Source organism: Schistocerca nitens, chromosome 5 (assembly GCF_023898315.1).
Source record: "Schistocerca nitens isolate TAMUIC-IGC-003100 chromosome 5, iqSchNite1.1, whole genome shotgun sequence".
Classification (NCBI taxonomy): Eukaryota; Metazoa; Arthropoda; class Insecta; order Orthoptera; family Acrididae; genus Schistocerca; species Schistocerca nitens.
In genome coordinates this window covers 571763065-571785535 of record NC_064618.1, presented here as the reverse complement: position 1 = coordinate 571785535, position 22471 = coordinate 571763065, and the positions used below count along the sequence as shown (strand labels likewise).

General features: G+C 47.2%; 1 protein-coding gene across 1 annotated transcript in view; it reads right to left on the bottom strand.

Moving 5' to 3' along the window:
• Positions 1-1583: 1583 nt before the first annotated feature.
• The window catches only part of LOC126260586 (UDP-glycosyltransferase UGT5-like), a 128163-nt gene continuing 107275 nt past the window's right edge, over positions 1584-22471 (bottom strand). Inside the window, exons 4-6 of the mRNA XM_049957922.1 lie at positions 20998-21220; positions 6470-6689; positions 1584-1887 (exon numbers count right to left, since the gene is read on the bottom strand). Of these exons, the coding sequence (XP_049813879.1) occupies positions 1584-1887; positions 6470-6689; positions 20998-21220 (747 nt within the window). The remainder of the gene's footprint in view (positions 1888-6469; positions 6690-20997; positions 21221-22471) is intronic.

Sequence of the window (22471 nt, the reverse complement as noted above, 5' to 3'; positions counted from 1 at the left end):
AAGACCGTCGAATTGGAAAAGGTGCTGTGATAGGAAGTTTGATTAGTTGACAGAATGTGTGACCAACACATTTGGCTCCATCGAGACGATATCGTGCACAGTTCAGTTGACTTCCTATGCAGCTCGATCGTCTAACTAGTGGCGAGATACAAGGTGCTTCTAACGTTTGATGAGTTGGACTACGGTACTGACACCCAGCGCTGTTTAAGTGTTCACGATACGGAAGGAGCACTATAGGGGCCTGAATTGAGACGACTCCTGTGATGGGATGACGTTGAATGGAGTGTGGTGAAGCTGGCCAACCTGGGTGCTGGGCGCTAATGACGCAACATCAGCGGAAATATAATTTAACACATTGCAGTTTAGGATCGTTTTTATTCTCTATCGACGTGCGCAGCGCCGTGCGATTTCTTGGTAATTACTATTTTGTGAAATTTTGAAGCCAGAGACTGCGGATGTGTTTAAGTTGACAAGAATATAGTTTGTCACAGGGTATTCAAGGATTTTAATTAGAAGGGCAACTGAATTAACAAAAAATTCGAAAATTTATTACCGTTGAAACAATTATGAAAACGTTACATATTTATGAAAATTTACATCACTTTTCAGACTGTAGTTTCGAAACATTTTTCGAGTATAAATATCGTAAATTACTAGTTTAGCTGAACTAAATGGAAAGACTAGACTCGAGTAGTGAGTTGTGACTATTGATAACGTGCAACAACTGCATCTTGCAAGTACAGCGTTAGTGTACTATACTTTGCCAACTGATTACATTATTTCAGTACCCTCCGAAAAAGCGATGACAGTGCAGTTTGCTGTATTACAGTGACGGTACGGTCATAACTGGAAGTCTTCGAACACCAAGAGGAGATACCTGCATATACCTTCTCCTCTTGAAATTTAGAGTCTCTTCTAAAATATCAAGGGAGTGTAAAATCGTCACATGACGGTTGTTACCATGGTGAAAGTTGTGCGAGAAATGTTACTTAACGTTTTCACTTAGCTGTCAGCTTCGTTCTGTCTACACCATTACTATCTGCTCTTAGAAACACGTTTTATTTCTCCCATCACTGCACTGTGACAAACACCTGTAATGTGCATGGCAGCAAGAACGGTAACTGTCACATTAGCAGGTGGAAGACATGAGAGTATACAATGCCCCCAAATGACTGTCATCCACATGTAACTTATAAACGGTTTCTTGAATATAACTACTTGAAATTTTGGATTTATCTTGGCCTTTCGATATCATATACCTTAAATTCTACACAGTAATGCTAGGTACGTTTATGAAACAGGAAACGGCGATATTTGATGGTCTTTGGAAAGCTACCACTTCTCCCAAAATGCTAGACCTGTTGAATCAAGTGCTTTTTCATAGCTAGAGTATACCCAAGTGTTTTGTCTCACTCATTTCACCAATCCGAGCTGTTCACAAATCTGAGCCACGTTATCTACTAAAATATATTGAAACGCTAATCCTAGTAGAACGTAATATCCCAGTCCGTCATTCTGTTAACAAGTTACTTTCAGTTTGGAAGACGATGAAGCTACTGAATCGTCAAGTAGGGCAGCCGAAACTACTGCTCTTTCTTCTGCAGTGAAGGATCTGCCAACGACTCCTTTCTCAGTAGCCCAAATTTTCGCAAGACTAGTTGCAGAAGACTAACACCCACGACTACGACTGCCACTACACCGACTAAGACGACGGCCAGAACATCCAGTAGCAGCAGTTGGTACCACTGCAGATCGAGGGCAGCGGAGCGCAGGTGCCTGGCTCCCTTGTGTCGAATGACGTACTCTGACCAGTAGACAACAGCTTCCCGAGGACTCATGGGCCTGTCCTTGTACACCTGTGACAGCTTTACAGCCCTTTGCTTATACCTGTGAGACATAAAACAATTTCAGATTGATAATTAAGGTTCTTTGTGTACATGTATGTATGGCAATTGGATGATCTCTACTGTAGTTTAACTGATATATTTCTTTTAGAGAAGTCCAACACTATACTACACTGTATTACTAAGACAAGCATATATCGAGCACATTCCCAAGTATACGATTGGTTTGATGAATATTTGGCTAACTGCAATTAGTGTGTGATACTAGATAGCGAATGTGCCACAAAAACTAAAGTAACATTGGATGTGCCACAAGTAAACTTAACAGGACCCAGGGAGGTATTGTTGTAGTGCAGTTTTAAGGAAAAGCAGACAGTCTAACAAAATTTCCACTTTGTGTCATGTTGACAGCTCTGTAAATGCGAGAATGCTTATTACAAAGATAATGCGACTAAAAGATTGATGGGGAACATCCCGCAGTGTGGAGGGCGGTGAGCATGTAAAATCAGTATTAAGAAGCGAATTAAAGACACTTTGAAAAAAAATCTGGGAAAATGTAGTGCATCTGCATAGTTTTATACTAGCCACTATTGTGACTAATTATTATAGAGCATTGCTCTGGCTTTTGGAGTCATTGTGTGTGCATGACAGGCACAGATTGAATTCTGAGACGGCCTTGTAAGATCGTAGAGTCGAAATAGCCCATAAAGCAACAGAAAATCTTGTGGAATTTAAATGGGTAATTCGGGAAGAGGAGTTAGTGGTTCTTGTGAAAGTCTGTTGGGTAGGGAACCTATATCTGAGGAGGACTGTGCTGTCATTCCGCTGCCACTATCATACACCACGTAGGGCTTCATGAAAGACAGTACCCACTAGGGGAAAGGAAAGGCCATGGACGACTGTTGTTCGTCGTTACTCCTGAATCTCTGCCTAGAGCGAAGTGCTCGATCTATATCCTTGCTAGAATAGCCATTCTTCACGAAAGTTGATCGTAGATGTTCAATCTCATCTTTTAAATAAATAGGTTCACAAAGTTTGTGCGCCCTGTCTACCAAAGTTTTCATTACACCTCTTTTTTGTCTAGGGTGGTGGTTTGAATCTTTGTGTAGATAACGATCAGTATGTGTGGGCTTTCTATACACCTTATGGCCCAACGTTCCGTCCGGTCGTTTAATCACAGACACATCCAGGAAGTTCAATTTCCCATTCCTTTCTGTCTCCATAGTGAATTGGATTTTCGGATTAATGCTGTTTAAATGTGTCAGGAAGGCATACAACTCCTCTGCTCCGTGTTTCCATACTACGAACGTGTCATCGACATAGCGATACCATCTGGCTGGTGTCTTACTGGCAGACTGCAACGCCCGTTGTTCAAAAGTCTCCATAAATAAGTTAGCCACAGCAGGACTGAGAGGACTGCCCATAGCCACCCCGTCAATCTGTTCACAAAAGTCACTATTGTATTGAAAGTAGGTTGTGGTGAGGCAGTGTCGGAATAATGCCACAATATCGGTGGGAAAAATATCCGCTATACATAAGATAGCTTCGTTTACCGGAATCATGGTAAATAACGACACAACGTCAAAACTGACGAGGATATCATCCGGGCCCACGCTCGTTTCCTTTAACTTGTCAATGAAATGAGCTGAATTTTTAATATGACTGTCCGTCCTACCAACATAAGGCTGCAGCATTGAGGCAAGGTGTCTAGCTAACTCGTGTGTTGGTCCGCCTATAGCGCTGACAATTGGCCTCAACGGAATCCCAGGTTTATGAACTTTGGGTAAGCCATAAAGCCTAGGTGGGTAGGCTTCTGTTTTACAAAGCAGCTTCTTATCGTCGGAGCCAAATGAAGACGCTTTCACCAGTCGATTTGTCATTCTTAAAATCTTCATAGTCGGATCTTTCTGGAGCTTTTTGTAATTGGAGGGAACCAAAATATCATTGATTTTTCCATGGTAGTCCTCACTGTTCAGTATGACGGTGGCATTACCCTTATCTGCATTAAGAACAATAATGTTTTTATCTCCATTTATATCCCTCAGCGCCTTCCTTTGAGCCTGCGACAAATTACTTTTAGGTGGCTTACATGTACGTAAAATCCTAGCCGTTTCCATCCCAATTACGTTAGCGGACTGCTGTGGAAGCTGACGGATACCGGCCTCAATATTTGCTACAATATCCTCTGTGAGTACGTTTTGGGGCGTCGCAGCAAAATTGCCTCTTTTCGCTAGTACAGAAATTTCAACTTTTGACAAATCTTTATCAGACAGGTTAATAACAGTTCGAGAATTGTCCTCAATTGAACTCCCAGAATTGTTGTTCTGTAAGTTATTGAACTACTTCTTCTGCCTGTTTGCTGATATTTCTGCACTAACTTCCATAGTTTTGAATGTTAGACCGTCAATCTTATTCCAATCACCACACTGCATAATATTACTAAGAAACAAGTGGAGATGAAACTAGCGGTTGTGTAGTAGAGGGAATGGTGGATGGTGTGTCTGAAGCGTGCGCGGGAAAATAGTACTGTGTTTTATGAAAAGAATACGTAATTGTATGGACAGTGATACCGAACTATCAGATTGTTAATTCTCTTTACCACTGCGGTATGTAATGCCATCGCCAGCGAACTTTAAGAGCAAATAAACCGGACTGTGAAAGTGCCGCTAACAATACTTTGTTGTGGCCGACACGAACAGTGCTTTTATGCCAATGAACTTTGCTGGTATTGGTTTCGGGTGGTGGAACTGTTTTCTATCACATTCTGTCAAGCCGTGAAAGTGAAGACGTTAATTAGCTGTGCAATATAAATGTCTTTCAGTGACGTCGAAGTTTGAAATGCGTGAACAGAGTGGACATTGTTTACGGGTTTTTTCACACACAAGAACAATTCTATGAACTGTGTATTTGTGGCTAAGAGTATATGAATGTGACGAACTGTGCAATTATGGACGATAGCGACACGGACAGTGCATAAAGTGTAAAAACGAGCGATGTCTACGACATGTCAACAACGGTCGTATACTGGCGTCTTGTGGTTTGTTAATTACCACGGGGTTAATGATACAGCTGTGCCGGAACTTTATTTGCTTTTGGACGGAGAAGATTAACCACCGGAACTGCCTGTATCCTGCTCTCATCATCGTAACCCGCTGACATCGTGCTGCCCAACGCAACTCTTCGTATGCAACTAAAAGTTAAGAGATTTCGCGGAACGCTATCCCCTGTCCTAGAAACTTACTTTCTCTATTAAAAGTATAAGAATTACAGACTCTATTCAAATAAATTGTTTAGTTTATATTTGTTTTCTGCTAACGAAAATAGAATTACAATCAGTGAATTAAAAGTTGCCTGGTAGTCATTGTTGAAACACCAGTAAATATAAACTACTTCCTCACATTAGAACTAATTCTCCTTGCATGTCAAAATTATTGTAGTTACTTTAAGTAGTTTTATGTATTGTTATGAGACTAGATATATGACAGTGACTAATAAGAGTATTTTGTCGCGAAATATGGCGTCAGGCGAAAATTACGGCTACCGCCATAATTGCTTGCGTTCTGACCAATAACGTAAAAGCTTCTATTCCCGTATTGGTGTATTTCCTGACGTGAGCGGGAATTATAAATGTTAGCTGACGAATCACGTAGGGACTGTTTACCCAGTAATAAAAGTTTTTGAGATTGTATTGCTACGAGTCGTAGTATTAAGAGACACTGGGTATACTCGAAAGTGGGTAGATGTATGGTGAAACCCCCCAGTGTTCATGCGATTATTAACAGTATTGTGTGTGATTCACGAAATTGTCACTTTTTCTAATTCCTTTCAGATATTGTCTTAGATGTCTTTGAAGTTTCAGAGAATATATACACAATTTTGTTGGTTCAGGTTAATTTCAGGGTAGTTTTTCGTGAATATTAGAGTTTTCAGTTCATAAAGTGGGATCTGACCAACTGAGAAGTATAACAGAAAGTGTGGTTTTCCAACTAGAATTTTGGATGACTTCACAGTTCAGATTTTGATAATTATTTTTCCTGTGGGTTGAGGTCATCAGAACAGGACATCACAACAGGACATCACGGAAAACTGAATTCTGCCTTAATAGGCGGCCATATAGTAATAAATTCTTTTGTTAGTTTGTCTCACTGTATTAATCAACCTGTTATTAAGGATTGTTGCCGATATTTGGTTCAAATGGTTCAAATGGCTCTAAGCACTATGGGACTTAACATCTGAGGTCACTTAAACCTAACTAACCTAAGGACATCACACACATCCACGCCCGAGGCAGAATTTGAACCTGCGACCGTAGCAGCAGCATGGTTCCGGACTGAAGCGCCTAGAACCGCTCGGCCACAGTGGCCGGCACCTATATTTATTACAGGTCTTTTCTACGAGACTTAAAAAAACCAAGTATTTATGAATTTACTAACAGTTTAACAACGTAAAACGCCTCTTTCGAAGAAGCTGACTAAAATGCCTTCCAGCCATTATATTACGCTTGAATTGGCGCCTTAAGCTAAATATTAATGCTGTAAGCGTATTCTCGTTCACCTATGTTTCCTCTCTTACTAATAAGCAGAATAACTGCCACACATCCTTAAAAACGCAAAATATTAACTTACCTAGGGTCGTTAATCACCTCTCTTATGTTCTGCAATAGCGACTGTTTCGATATTTCGTGAAAGCGGAGCAGACGGGCGACGCCCCTTCTCACACACATCATTACGTTAGAAGGCTGGTCCCCGAACAGCGGAATGCCTATCATAGGTACCCCGTTGTAAATGGCTTCTATTGTTCCCATCAGACCTCCGTGAGAAATATACAGTCGCATTTTGGGATGACCTGTGTAAAAAAAAGCTTGTATTATGAAGTGTAAAACGTTCGATGCTTTGTCTCACTCCACAAGTTTACATAAGATTTTATTCTTTTTATGGGAGAGACTATGGACAATAGTATCTTTACTACAAACACCAATCCACAATGTGAATTTACTTAGAAATATCCTTAAAAGCTTGTTTGTATGACTATCCTCATCATTAAAGGAAATGTATGGTTGGAAGCATTGAAATGCCTATAGGTTAGGTAATTCGTGCATCATAGCCAATACAATTCTTTCTATGTGGAATGTTTGCACATTATATTTATGGCAGGCATCAGTTTGGTGACAATTTTAATGCAAATTTGTATGAAGTAAGATCTCATTCAGCTTTGAGGATGATGATGCTGCAACACATACCACTGCACATTTGACTTTTCCTTGACATATTTTATTAGTTTCGTTTTTTGAATTATTAAAGTCCCAGTTATAATTGGACAAGTGTTAACTCCAGTGGAGATTTACTGACAGAACTAGTAGGATGGTGAGGTTATTTCTTGTTGGGGTTTAGTGACCGAGATACGATTTTTTTTTGTCAGTGCTTCAGATGCATGCAGACCCAACACATACGACGGCGTTACGTAAGAGCTTGAAGCCCGGAATGGTACAGTCACGAGTTCATCGGTGTTCACTGTAGCCCACAGTCTGTAAACCCAACATCATTAGAGAAGAATGTGATGCAGTCATTGTGGGTGGACGTCGACGCCGTCAGAATGAGACACTAGTACGCCAACAGCAACCAAGACAAACGAAAGCAAATATCTGATTTTCTTTGTTTTTAATACAGCCTAATCAGTTTTCTCCTGGAACAGCAGCCTTGTCTCAGTTTCCAAATTCTTCATCCCAGGTGCAGACTTGGTTGGTTAGTTGGATTAAAAGAGGGGGGAAGGAACCAAACTGATAGGTCGTTGCTCCTTTGTTCTGAATAAAACAATCCCACAAGGGTGAGAATAAAATAAGCAAGACTGGCAACACAAAATGGAGAGACAGGAAAACCACAAGAACGGAAGGGCAACAAACAACTGGAAAATAGGGGAGAAGAAAACCACAGAAAATACAATACAATTACCATGGCTGGCTGACCATGAGAATAAAAAGGAGAAACCAGCCACTCTGCAACACATTAAAACCTCCATCCTAAAAGCACAAAGGACATTTGCTAAAATTTAGATCAAATGATAAAACCCACCCCCACGAATAAAACGTAAAACTAAATCAGCTTATGAGGCGTTGTCAGATAAAATTAGCGGCTACAAGTCTGGTAACCAAAGATTTCGTCACAGGGCACTCAAAGTGGGACAGTGCACCAGAATATGGGCCACTGTCAACCAGGCACCGCATCGACACTGAGGCAGGTCTTCAAGGCGCAGGAGGTAACCCAAGCGTGGCCAATGTGGAGCAGGCAGAGAACCGCAGAGAACCACAGAGTCCCTGTGAGAGGTCCGCATGGAGGACTGCCACACATTTGTAGTCTCCTTTAATGACACGCAGTTTGTTGTGCTTACTGAGGCTATGCCATCCCATCTCCGAAAGCTGAAAAACCTGCTGACGTAGAAACAAATGCAGGTCAGTTATTGGAATGGCATAGATGGACTCCTGGATGATCGCTACCAATGGATGACGACGGTAGCACTGGTCGATAGCTTGTAGGCTGCTCAAGGAGTCGGTACACAGAAGAAACGGCTCCCCAGGGGATGAACGGATGTGCTCAAGAGCACGAGATATAGCCACCAACGCTGGAGTTAAAACACTGCAGCCATTAGGCAAGGAATGCTGTTCAGTATGTCCTCCATGGATTCACGCAAAGCTGACGTGACCATCAGCCATCGAGCCGTCAGTGTAAATCACTTCATGGCATCGGTACATTTCAAGAACCGAGATGAAGTGACAGCAGAGAGCCGCAGAGTGAAATGAGTTCTTTGGGCCATGCGACTGGATCTCGAGTATAGGTGGTAAAGGCAAGGACTCCAGTTCAGATAGAAGTTATCGGACGCGAACTGCAATTGTAAGCCCTGACCTGGGCCGCCGACACAGGAGATGAACTGCCGTGGGTGGGAAAATAAGACGGTAATCCGGATGCGCAGGAGAACTACGAACGTGTGCAAGCAGTTGTGCATGCCTGACCTGCAATGGAGGAACTCCAGCCTCCGCATGAATTCTTGTCACTGGACTCATCCTAAAAGTCCCGTCACTAGTCGAACGCCACAGTGGTGCACTGGGCTGTGTAACAGCAATGCTGAGGGCGCCGCCGAACCACAAACCAGACTCCCATGGTCAAGCCAGGATTGAACAAGGGCTCTGTATAGCTCCAACAGCGCAGTGCTATTTTCACCCCCATTGGTGTTTCTCAGACAGCAGAGGACACTGAGGTGCTGCCAGCACTTCCGCTTAAACTGATGAAGGTGAGGAACCCAAGTCAATCGAGAGTCGAAAACCAGTCCTAAAAATGGATACGTCTACACTACAGTGAGGGGATCGTCAGTAAGGTAAAGTTCCGGTTCTGGATGTGCGGGACGACACCGGCAGAAGGGCATAACACACGACTTTGTGGCTGAAAACTGAATTCCATGGGCTAGAGCCCATGACTGCGCCTTGTGGATGGCCCCCTGCAGGCGCCACTCATCAACACCAGTACTGGTGGAGCAGTACGAAATGCAGAAGTCGTCTGCATACAGAGAGGGCGAGATGGACGGCCCTACAGTTGCTGCTAAACCGTTAATGGCCACTAAAAATAGAGATACACTCAATACAGAGCCCTGCGGGACCCAATTCTCCTGAATATTGGGGGAATTACGGGAGGCACCAATGTGGACACGGAAAGTACGAAGAGACAGGAAATTTTGGATAAAAATAGGGAGTGGGCCTCTGAGACCCCACTCGTATAATGTGGCAAGAATATAATGTCACCAGGTGGTGTCATATGCTTTTCGTAAATCAAAAAAGACGGCAACCAACTGCTGGCGTCTGGAAAAGGCTGTTCGGATGGCAGACTTGAGGGACACAAGATTATCAGTGGTAGAGCGACCCTGGTGGAAGCCGCCCTGACATGGAGCCAGTAGGCGATGTGACTCTAGAACCCAACCCAACTGCCAACACACCATACATTCCAGCAGCTTACCAGAAACGTTGGTGAGGCTGATGGGCTGATAGCTATCCACATGAAGCCAGTTTTTGCCAAGTTTGAGCACTGGTATGATGGTGCTCTGCCGCCATTGCAATGGAAAGACGCCATCGCACCAAATTCGGTTGAAGATTACGAGGCAATGTTGCTTGTAATCAGATGAGAGATGTTTAATCATCTGACTGTGGATCCGATCTGACCCAGGAGCTGTGTCAGGACAATGTGCAAGAGCAATGAGGAGCTCCCACTCTGTAAATGGGAAGTTATAAGGTTCACTGTGGCGTGCAGTGAACGAGAGGACTTTTCTTCCATCCGCCATTTGAGAGTGCGAAAGGCTGGGGGTAATTCTCTGACGCAGAGGTGCTCGGCAAAGTGCTCGGCAAAGTGCTCGGCAAAGTGCTCGGCAAAGTGCTCGGCAAAGTGCTCGGCAAAGTGCTCGGCAAAGTGCTCGGCAAAGTGCTCGGCAAAGTGCTCGGCAAAGTGCTCGGCAAAGTGCTCGGCAAAGTGCTCGGCAAAGTGCTCGGCAAAGTGCTCGGCAAAGTGCTCGGCAAAGTGCTCGGCAAAGTGCTCGGCAAAGTGCTCGGCAAAGTGCTCGGCAAAGTGCTCGGCAAAGTGCTCGGCAAAGTGCTCGGCAAAGTGCTCGGCAAAGTGCTCGGCAAAGTGCTCGGCAAAGTGCTCGGCAAAGTGCTCGGCAAAGTGCTCGGCAAAGTGCTCGGCAAAGTGCTCGGCAATCGCGTTCGCATAGGTAGATAACACGCCATTTATGTTAATGCCAGGAAAACCAGTTTGGGGTCTGTTAACAAAAAAAACTCGTTTGATCTTTGCCCAGACTTAGGAAGGTGACGTATGGCACCCTGTGGTCGATATGTACCTCTCCCAACACTCCTGTTTCCGCCTTTTGATAAGCTGGCGAACGCGGGCACGGAACTGTTTTAAAGGCTATGAGGTGCTCCAGGGAAGGGTTCCACTTATGCCACTATACAGCTCGCTGACTCTCCTTAATTGCAGCAGCGCCTTCTGGCGACCACTAAGGGACTGTCTTTCGCCGGGGGCAGCCTAAAGAACGAGGGATCGCGTTTTCCGCCGCAGAAACGATCGTTGTAGTTACCTTCTTAACCACCACATCGATGTTACCGTGTGGGGAAGATTCAACGGAGACAGATGAATGTTTCTGAGCCTGCCTTTTCTAAAGCACATCTGGGCAGGTGTCCGTAGACATGACGCGGGGGGGGGGGGATTTTATTTGGTTGGGGTTTAAGGGCGCTCAACTACTGAGGTCATTAGCGCCCAGTCACAATTGTTAGAGCACATAGAATCTAGTAAAACTCACGGGGAGGTGGAGGGGACACCAGAAAGTCCTTACAAAGATGCAGATAAAATAAGTGAAAGAGTTAGATGTCTTTGGATAATCCAGTCAAAGTAATGAAGCGAAGAACACGAGCAGCTGCTCGAGCGTCATCTGCTAAAATATCCTGTAAAGTATATGGCAGAGACAGGACAACACGAGATTGACTAAAACTGGGACACGACAATAAAACATGGCGCACTGTTAATGCATGACCACAAGGGCACTGCGGGGCTGGGTCACCAGAGAGCAGGTAGCGGTGGCTAAACCGGCAATGCCCAATCCGCAACCTGGTCAGAAGGACCTCTTCTTGCCGAGATGGTCGGGAGGAGGTTGTCCAAGCAGTTGGGAACGGTTTTACTGTCCGGAGCTTGTTTCCTTGAAGTGAGGACCAAGTATCCCACCACAAGGACACAAGCCTCTTACAAACAACCTCACTAACGTCAGATGATGGGACACAATGGGAGGCTGGCCGAGGCAGGAGGACTGCAGCCTTGGCTGCACCATCAGGAGCCTCATTCCCAGGCACTCCTACATGGCCAGGAACCCACAGAAAGCTGACAGGAGAGCCACCCTCAGCGAAAGAATGGAGCGACTGTTGGATCCGTTGCACCAAGGGATGGACCGGATATGGAGCTCCAAGGCTCTGAAGAGCACAGAGTTAATCAGAGCAGAGTACATACGATGAATGGCGGTGGCGGCGGGCATACTGAACGGCCTGATGGAGAGCAAAAAGCTCGGCCGTAAAGCTGGAACACTGGTCGAGGAGCCGGTATTTAAAGGTGACTGCCCCGACGACAAAGCCACAGCCGACACCATCGTCAGTTTTGGAGCCATCAGTGTAAATAAAGGTGTGACTGGCAAGTCGCACACGAAGTTCGACAAACCGTGAGCAATACACTGCAGCCGGAATATCCTCCTTCGGGAGCGAGCTGAGGTCGAGATAAACATGAACCGGAGCCTGGAGCCAAGGTGGTGTCGTGCTCTCACCCTCTCTGAAGGTGGTAGGGAGGGCAAAATCCAATTGTCGAAGCAGGCGACGAAAGCGGACTCCAGGGGGCAGCAGGGCAGACATACAAACCATACTGACGGTCGAGAGAATCGGCGAAGAAGGACTGATAAGAGGGGTGGTCGGGCATTGACAACAGCTGGCAGGCATACTGACAAAGCAGTACGTCGCGCCGGTAGGTCAATGGTAATTCGGCAGCTTCAGCATAAAAACTCTCGACGGGACTAGTGTAGAAAGCTCTGGTCGCAAGACGTAACCCCCTATGGTGGATGGAGTTGAGACGGCGTAAGAGGGATGGCCGAGCAGACGAGTCGACGAGGCTCCCATAATCCAGCTTTGATCGGACTATGGACCGATACAAGCAAAGCAGGACAGTGCGATCCGCTCCCCAAGATGAACCACTAAGAACTCTGAGGACATTAAGGGAATGTGTACAACGGGCAGCCAAATAAGAGACGTGCGGAGACCAACAAAGTTTCCTGTCCAGTGTGAGCCCTAGAAACTTAGTTGTTTCCACGAAGGGGAGAACAACGGGACCGAGATGTAAGGATGGCGGAATGAACGCTTTATATCGCCAAAAGATGATACAAACCGTCTTCTCTTCAGAGAACCGGAAGCCATTTGCCACGCTCCATGAGTATAGGCTGTCTAGACAACGCTGAAGGCAGCGCTCCAGGAGGCATGTTCTCTGGGCACTACAGTAGATTGCGAAGTCATCGACAAAGAGAGAGCCTGAGAAATTAGGGGGAATGCAATCCATAATTGGATTAATCGCGATGGCAAAAAGGGCTACGCTCAAGACGGAGCCCTGAGGCACTCCGTTCTCCTGGAGGAAGACATCGGACAATACGGATCCCACACGTTCCCTAAACTGTCGATCTGTTAAAAAGGAATCAATAAAAAGGGGCAGGCGACCGCATAGACCCCACCTGTGCATAGTGCGGAGAATACCTCCTCTCCAACAGGTATCATAAGCTTTCTCTAAATCGAAGAACACGGCTACCGTTTGGCGCCTTCGCAAAAAGTTGTTCATGATGAATGTCGACAAGGTCACAAGGTGGTCAACAGCGGAGCGGCGGCGACGAAAGCCGCATTGAACATTGGTAAGTAGCCGTCGAGATTCAAGAATCCAAACTAAACGAGCGTTAACCATGCGCTCCATCACCTTACAGACACAGCTTGTAAGAGAAATGAGGTGGTAACTAGAAGAAAGGTGTCTATCCTTCCCGGGTTTGGGTATAGGAACGACGACGGCGTCACGCCAACGCATGGGGACTTGACCTTCGGTCCAGACGCGATTGTAGGTATGAAGAAGGAAGCTTTTGCCTGCCGGAGAAAGGTGGGCCAGCATCTGAACGTGAATGGCATCTGGCCCCGGAGCAGAGGACCGGGACAGTGCAAGTGCACGTTCGAGTTCCCGCATAGTAAAGGGGGCATTATAATTTTCCAGATTCAGCGAATGGAAGGTAGGTCGCCGAGCCTCTTCTGCCTCTTCTGCCTCTTTCCTGGGAAGGAAGGCAGGGTGGTAATGGGCGGAGCTTGAAACCTCCGCGAAAAAGCGGCCGAAGGCGTTGGAGATATCCACAGGATCAACAAGGACCTCATCACCTGAAGTCAGGCCAGGTACCAAGGAGTGGGCCTTAATGCCCGACAGCCGGCGCAGGCCACCCCAGACGACAGAAGAGGGAGTAAAACTGTTAAAGGAGCTAGTGAAAGAGGCCCAACAAGCTTTTTGCTGTCTTTGATGACTCTACAGCATTGCGCTCGGAGTCGTTTGTATCCAATACAATTCGCCAACGTAGGATGGCGGCGAAAGGTGCGTAAAGCACGTCGTCGAGCACGGATAGCGTCGCGACAAGACTCATTCCGCCAGGGGACGGAAACGTGACGTGAAGAAGAGGCAGTACGAGGAATTGGACGTTCAGCAGCATTGATAACAGCCGTGAGGTATTCGACCTGTCACAACTGAGAAAATCGTGGTCCGGAAAGGTCGCCAGGGAGGAGTAAAGTCCCCAGTCAGCTTTCGGTATGTTCCAGCTCTAAGGACGTGGGGATGGGGTGTAGTGCAGGAGACGAACGACACAGGGGAAGTGGTCGCTCGAATAGGTGTCAGAAAGGACATACCACTCGAACCGACGGCAAGAGTGGTAGAACAGATCGAGAGGTCCAAGTGGGAGTAGGTATGAGTAGAGTCCGAGAGGAAAGTTGGGGCGCCAGTATTGAGGCAGACAAGATGGAGATGGTTGAAGACATCCGCCAAGAGGGAGCCTCTCTGACAGGATGCAGGAGAGCCCCAATGGGGATGATGGGCATTGAAGTTGCCAAACAATAAAAACGGCGGAGGAAGCTGAACAATCAGGTGCATCATGTCAGCCCGACTAACTGCGGATGAAGATGGAGTGTAGACGGTACAAACAGAAAAAGTAAAGGCAGAAAGAGTAATACAGACAGCTATTGCTTGGAGTGGGGTGGTCAACGGGAGGGTATGGCAATAGACATCGTCCCGAACGAGCAACATGACCCCACCATGAGCTGGAATACCGTCCACAGGGGGGAGGTCAGACCGCTCCGAGGTATAGGGGGTAAAAGCAATATGGTCAGTTGGGCGTAACTTGGTTTCCTGGAGACCAAGGACGAGCGGACAGTGCAGGCGGAGGAGCAGTTGTAATTCCTCCCGATTAGATCGAATACCTCGTATGTTTGAATGTAACAAAGCCATCGCTAGTCAGAAAAGAGGGGGAACGAAACGGGTGAAGAGCTGGTCACCTCGACGGCCGCGGAGGGCCAGGTGTCTAGAGAACAACGCTACAACCGGCGGGAGGCGGATCCTGTTCCATCGCGTCGTCGCCAGCGGTGGCCGCTTTCCCGGGTTGCGTAGGAGGGGCAGCATCATTCTACGACGAGAGGCCAGCTTAGCGGCTGGCAGCAGAGCATCCCAGCGAAACTGAGGACGGCCGGGAGCAGCGACTCACAGATGAAGTGTCAGACGAAACGCGCCGGGGTGGAGAGGGGGATAAAGATTTCTTCTTGGAGGCCTTCTTGGAAGTCCGATGAGGCACGGGGATGGTGGGCTGGACCCAAAGAAGGTCCTCACGCGCGGGATCCGTGTTGGAACTCCGGACCTCGGAAGCCGGGGTCCGGAACGTTTCCCCGATGGACGCCTGAGAAGAGGATCGCTTCTCAGGCTGCGGAGGGGGAGGAGGAGGAGGAAGGGTGCCCCCCGGGGCAGAGGGGCAGGGGCCGCGAGGGAGGAGGATTTGGAAGGGAGGGATTTGAGAGGCGGAGGCATAGACCCCGGATGGGGTGAGGAGGTGGAGGGGGGACAGGAGAGGGGTGAGGATACTGTGGAAGGAGTGGACATGACTGAGGCAAACGAAGATGTCAACGTCACAGGATGGAGGCGGTCATACTTCTTCCTGGCCTCAGAATAAGAGAGACGATCCAAAGTTTTTAATTCTTGAATCTTCTTCTCCTTCTGATACGCGGGGCAGTCTAAAGATCTAGGCGAGTGGATGCCAGGACAATTGACGCACTGAGGTGGTGGGGTGCATATATGTTCCTCACAAAGGGGCTGAGCCTCACACCATGACGACATGTGCCCAAAGTGCAAACACCGAAAGCAGCGCATAGGAGGCGGGACGTAAGGTCGCATGTCGCGCTGATAGCACATCACCTTTACCTTCTCCGGGAGAACGTCCCCCTCGAAGGCGAGGATAAAGGCTCCGGTGTCGATGCGACGGTCTTTGGGGCCGCACTGAACTCGCCGGAAGAAATGCACGCCTCGGCGCTCCAGGTTGGCCTTGAGCTCCTCATCAGATTGCAGCAGGGGGGCGTCCTATTCAGTGCCAGATGCAGGACAATAGACACTGGGATGTCCCCTAGTCGGTCGCACCCCTGGAGAGCCGCCGACTGTGTGGCGGAGGCGGTCTTTATAAGAACAGACCCTGAACGCATTTTACTGAGAGCCTCGATTTCCCCGAAGATGTCCTCGATGTGCTGGACAAAGAACATGGGCTTGGAGGTGGTGAACGTCCCTCCATCGGTCCGAGAACAGACCAAATAGCGGGGGAAGTACTTCGCCCCAAGCCAGTGGGCCTGTCCTTCCTCTCAGGGAGTGGCCAAGAGGGAAAGGGCAGGAGAACCAGAACCAGAGACAGTACCTTTCTTTTTAAAAGACTCGGCCGCAGAGCGACCTGATACATGTTGACGTTTCATCTGCGAAACGTCCGCCCCGATACCACCCACTCCGACCAGGGATCTCCCCATGGGCGCCACCCAGCCTCAGCAAGGGCCACCTGGCAGGATGACCGTTGCCGGGAGTCCTGATGCCCCAAGGAGACGGGCATCTACTCCTTGGCCGACGTGGGGAGGGTGCAGCTCAGGTATTGGCAGTACGATCCCTGTGTTGTCAGGGGGCTACAACCTAGAGGGTACATGACGACCCCACCACAACGGGCTGGCTACTGTGCTGGATTTCGGGTGCTATGGAAAGTCCATCATGATCGCAGGTGCAGATGGGGATGCACTATGGGCGTAACTTGTGCAACCCATCAGGCGTTTAGTCCCAATTTGAGGAATAGTGGGTGTGGTTACAACGCCGTTACAATGCTGAGTGCCAAGGTCTTAGTGCACTGAGGAACAGTGATACACCACGTAAGGCGTCCTTCCCCAAAAGACTCGTACTTCTGTAGAATTTTGAAAAATGGAGGTCAAACCCCAAGGGGGACCATCACATGGAAGGCCGAAACGGTTGAAATTCCTTTTAGTCGCCTCTTACGACAGGCAGGAATAGCTCGGGCCTATTCTTACCCCGGACCCGCAGGGGGGGACGCGGGGGGAGTGACAGGAAGATGAGGAAGTGGTCACTACCATACAGGTCGTCATGTGCTCTCCAGTGGATAGATGGGAGAACGCCAGGACTGCAATCCGAGAGATCAAAGTCTGAATATGTGTCATGTGCCACACTGAAATGTGTGGCGGTCCCAGTATTTAAGAGACAGTAAGAACTTTGCCAGCCCACAAGGTGTTATGGTCGTTAAAATCTCCCAAAAGTAGGAAAAGTTCAGAGAGTTGGTCAATCAGTGCAGCCAATGCGTTTAGGGCTACTGCACAATGTGGAGGAAGATATACACTCCTGAAAATGGAAAAAAGAACACATTGACACCGGTGTGTCAGACCCACCATACTTGCTCCGGACACTGCGAGAGGGTTGTACAAGCAATGATCACACGCACGGCACAGCGGACACACCAGGAACCGCGGTGTTGGCCATCGAATGGCGCTAGCTGTGCAGCATTTGTGCAACGCCGACGTCAGTGTCAGCCAGTTTGCCGTGGCATACGGAGCTCCATCGCAGTCTTTAACACTGGTAGCATGCCGCGACAGCGTGGACGTGAACCGTATGTGCAGTTGACGGACTTTGAGCGAGGGCGTATAGTGGGCATGCGGGAGGCCGGGTGGACGTACCGCCGAATTGCTCAACACGTGGGGCGTGAGGTCTCCACAGTACATCGATGTTGTCGCCAGTGGTCGGCGGAAGGTGCACGTGCCCGTCGACCTGGGACCGGACCGCAGCGACGCACGGATGCACGCCAAGACCGTAGGATCCTACGCAGTGCCGTAGGGGACCGCACCGCCACTTCCCAGCAAATTAGGGACACTGTTGCTCCTGGGGTATCGGCGAGGACCATTCGCAACCGTCTCCATGAAGCTGGGCTACGGTCCCGCACACCGTTAGGCCGTCTTCCGCTCACGCCCCAACATCGTGCAGCCCGCCTCCAGTGGTGTCGCGACAGGCGTGAATGGAGGGACGAATGGAGACGTGTCGTCTTCAGCGATGAGAGTCGCTTCTGCCTTGGTGCCAGTGATGGTCGTATGCGTGTTTGGCGCCGTGCAGGTGAGCGCCACAATCAGGACTGCATACGACCGAGGCACACAGGGCCAACACCCGGCATCATGGTGTGGGGAGCGATCTCCTACACTGGCCGAACACCACTGGTGATCGTCGAGGGGACACTGAATAGTGCACGGTACATCCAAACCGTCATCGAACCCATCGTTCTACCATTCCTAGACCGGCAAGGGAACTTGCTGTTCCAACAGGACAATGCACGTCCGCATGTATCCCGTGCCACCCAACGTGCTCTAGAAGGTGTAAGTCAACTACCCTGGCCAGCAAGATCTCCGGATCTGTCCCCCATTGAGCATGTTTGGGACTGGATGAAGCGTCGTCTCATGCGGTCTGCACGTCCAGCACGAACGCTGGTCCAACTGAGGCGCCAGGTGGAAATGGCATGGCAAGCCGTTCCACAGGACTACATCCAGCATCTCTACGATCGTCTCCATGGGAGAATAGCAGCCTGCATTGCTGCGAAAGGTGGATATACACTGTACTAGTGCCGACATTGTGCATGCTCTGTTGCCTGTGTCTATGTGCCTGTGGTTCTGTCAGTGTGATCATGTGATGTATCTGACCCAAGGAATGTGTCAATAAAGTTTCCCCTTCCTGGGACAATGAATTCACGGTCTTATTTCAATTTACAGGAGTGTACATTGCAGACAGTTATTTCCTGTGTCTTCCTTATCCTGACAGCCACAGCTTTAAGAGGGGTTTGAAGGGGCACAGGTTCACTGCATACTGAGTTCAGGACATAGACACAAACTCAACCTGACACTATTATAGTTACTACAGTTCTTGTAATATCCCCTATAGCCATGGAGGGCAGGTGTCTGCATTGCCGGGTACCAGGTTTCTTGGACGGCAATGCAGATAGCAGGTGTAAAGCTTAACAGTTGGTGCTCATGGGGAGAGCCCCTAATTGGAGTGGGTGGCATCAGGGCGGATGACCTGCAATGAAGCGGACTAAGTCGTCTCTTGCTGGTGATGGTACGGCATCAGCAGTCTCTAAGAAGGGCAAGATAGAATACAATGCCGACAGCTATGACCCTAAATCGTTTCCCTCCCTTGCTATACCATGGGAGGAAAGTGCCAATTGGCATGATGGCTGTTGCTGGGAGTCCTGATGCTCCACGAAGACAGGCATCTACTCGTTGGCATACGTGGGAAGTTTACAGCTCAAGCATCAGCAGTGCAATCCCTGTGTTGTCGGGGGGCTACCACCAAATGGATACATGACGGCCCCACCACAACGGACTGGCTACTGTGCTGGATATTGGGTGCAGAGAAATCGAATATTGTCATGGGAGCGAAAGAGGACAGAAGACAACAGAAAGTGACCCAGAAAGTGACCTCACCCAAATAATTAAATCTGAGGTGCTGATGCAAAGCCATGACAAGAGATGCAGGAGCTCGAATCTAAGGGCACTCATGCACCACATAAGGCGTCCTTCTCCATATGGCCCACACTTCTGTAGAATTTTTGAAGTGGCAGGTCAAACTATAGAATGGAACCTGAACTCCTAATGCCTAAAAGTGTGAGACTCCTTTAAGCCGCCTCTTACGATAGGTAGGAATACCTCAGGCCTATTCTAACCCTCAGACCCGCAGGGGGAAGGTGCAGACATGGATATCTCTACACCTGAAGACTGTAATAATTCACTGTTTACATGCGACATACACAATACAAAGACTAAGGTCATACCAGCAGCGGAAAGGCATTGCTTCCCCTCAACTGTTGCAAGGTGACTTCTAAAACGACACATTGCCTATATGTTGACTTACCAGTCTAGTATTCCTCAGCACGTGAAACAGCTGTGGGCCCGTCTCATTCAACAAGCAGTATGGGTGAAAGGCAAAAACCAGCACTGGGGAAGGCTAACATTCATACATCAGCTTAGGTATTGGCAACACTCTGAATTACTCTCACAGTAAAGGCATAACACGGATTCGCTATGTAGGGCCGACAGAAATATCGGCACGTCTAATAAAACTAGGGTAATGAAGCGTTTGATGAAATGAGAAGCTGAGGTAATTAGATTGTGAAATAAAACGAAGTTATTGTTTTGACTTTCAGGCAGCAACATTACCGACTTCGGCTAAAGTAGAGAGGATAAAATGCAAACTTGCAATGGCAAGGAAAGATATTCTGAAATAGTAGTTAATTAACGCATAATGGACTCTAGTATAAATTATGGATGTACTATAATACTTTATTTCATCAACGGTTTTCGGCTTTCAAGACCCTAATTAGACGATTATCTTTCTCAGTGACACGCACCTCCCCTGTCGGGAGCACATTTACTAGTAGTCCAGTCATTACAACTGTGTCCCTCTAGCAAAGCAAAAATTCATGAAAGTAAAGGTGAGACCTATTCAATAGCGACAGATTAACTAGTATATTCTAGTCAGTCACAGAAAGTGGTCTATTCGGAGGTTGAGGTAGACAAACTGTTAAATTCAGACAGCATCAGAACGAAGTTTACACTACACAGGTTAGAAACGCAAGTCCTGAATCTTTTTAAGTTAAACATCTTGTCCCCAGTGTTTTGTCAGTCTATTTCAAGCATCGATTGAAATAACACCGTGTCCAGTAGTGCTGCGTTGGTTTTATGCGTTGATGCATTGTACTATAAGAATAATGGGGCAGTTTCTGATTAGTGGCGGGATCTACCAGCAAACCCTACCTAGCAGTATGAAACTATCATCAGCCAGGTCAGCTTCAGGTTAAGGAGAAGCCTTTGTGCTACGTGGATCTTTGCTTGCCTATTCAGCATGAACCTTTAACAGTGGTGAAAAACTCTGGAGACTATATATTGTCCATTTTATATACTGAAGGTTGTAAGTAGTTTCGAAAGTATTATTTTCGAGTTCACGAATCTGCAAAACGAAGCCTTATTTACTTAGTATGTCATACTGAGGCAGCCACTTGTGCCCCATCACGTTGGGTGGTTTTCCCGGCAATTCATCATCCTCCCACTTCCACAGCACACGTTGAGGTAGTTCTGCGAAGGATTCCACTATGGCCTTCCGTTTCTCTTCACTCAAATTCTTGGCAGTGACTGTCGAACCAAATGTGAAGAAAATTACTCCATGATCTGCTCCGTCCATGAACTCCTGGATGTCCTGCGAATAAACATTTCCATGAGAAACAATGTGCTGGCGAAAGCTACTGTTTATATATGGTTCGTTATTGCCTCATTGCTACTTCTAGACAAATATTTTACTAGAAATACCATTCTGCTGAAGATTGTGAACCATATAAAGCAGCCTCAACCAAAATCCCTCACTGATTAATAATAATAATAATAATAATAATAATAATAATAATAATAAATGCTGATGATTGTTTCATACTGCTAGGTAGGGTTTTGCTGGTGGACCCCGTGGAGGCCCGGGAAAAGAATAGGCCTCCGGTATGTTCTGCCAGTCGTAAAAGGCGACGAAAAGAACAAACCACTAATAGGGCTAACCCCCCTTTTAGTGTGATTACTTGGTTCAGGACAGAACTAAAGAAGCCTCGGACAAGCGCCGTCATGGTCGGGGACGGCGCTTGAACCCTATGCCCGCCCACAATGGTAATGACACTGCTAGCCAACTGGAAAATGATTTAAATCCAAATAGAGGTGTTTTGCAGGATATGCTTCCTGCAACCACCCTACAAGGAAAACAAAGACAGAGGATGAGATGGTCAGATGAAGTTAATCGACACCTCATGTTCTGTTATTACCAAGCAACAAACCTAGGAACCAACACAACTGGATACAGATCACAAGTATACACAACATTTATTACCAGATACCCAGAATTAAAATTTTTAACAGAACAACGTCTAGCTGATCAGATTCGTGTAATAATAAAAAATAACAGGATACCCCAGTCAGAATTAGAAAACATCAAACAACAAGTACAACAAATACTGGAACAAAATAATGTGCAATTAGAAGAAGAAGAAAATACAGTAATGGACTCAAACATCCCAGAGCAAACAAACAAAGAACAACACGCATCAATTAAACAATCAGAGGAAAATGAAATCTTAAGACAGCCACCAGAACAAGCACAAATAGAACATGAAGTGATACACATGTTAGATATAGAAGAAAAATTTCAGTTGACATATATAGAATACGAAGACACAAATACAGAAATTAGACCATTCTTGCATAGACCACCAAATAGCCCACAAGTCGAAACAACAATAAAAACTATCAACACAATCATACACAACAAAATAAATGAATACACAACTATGGAAGAGTTACAACTACTGGTTTATGTAGGAGCACTCACTACACTAAATATACACACTAGGCAGAGATCAGAACCAACCAACACACAGAAGAAACCCACAAAACCAGCATGGCAACACAGGCT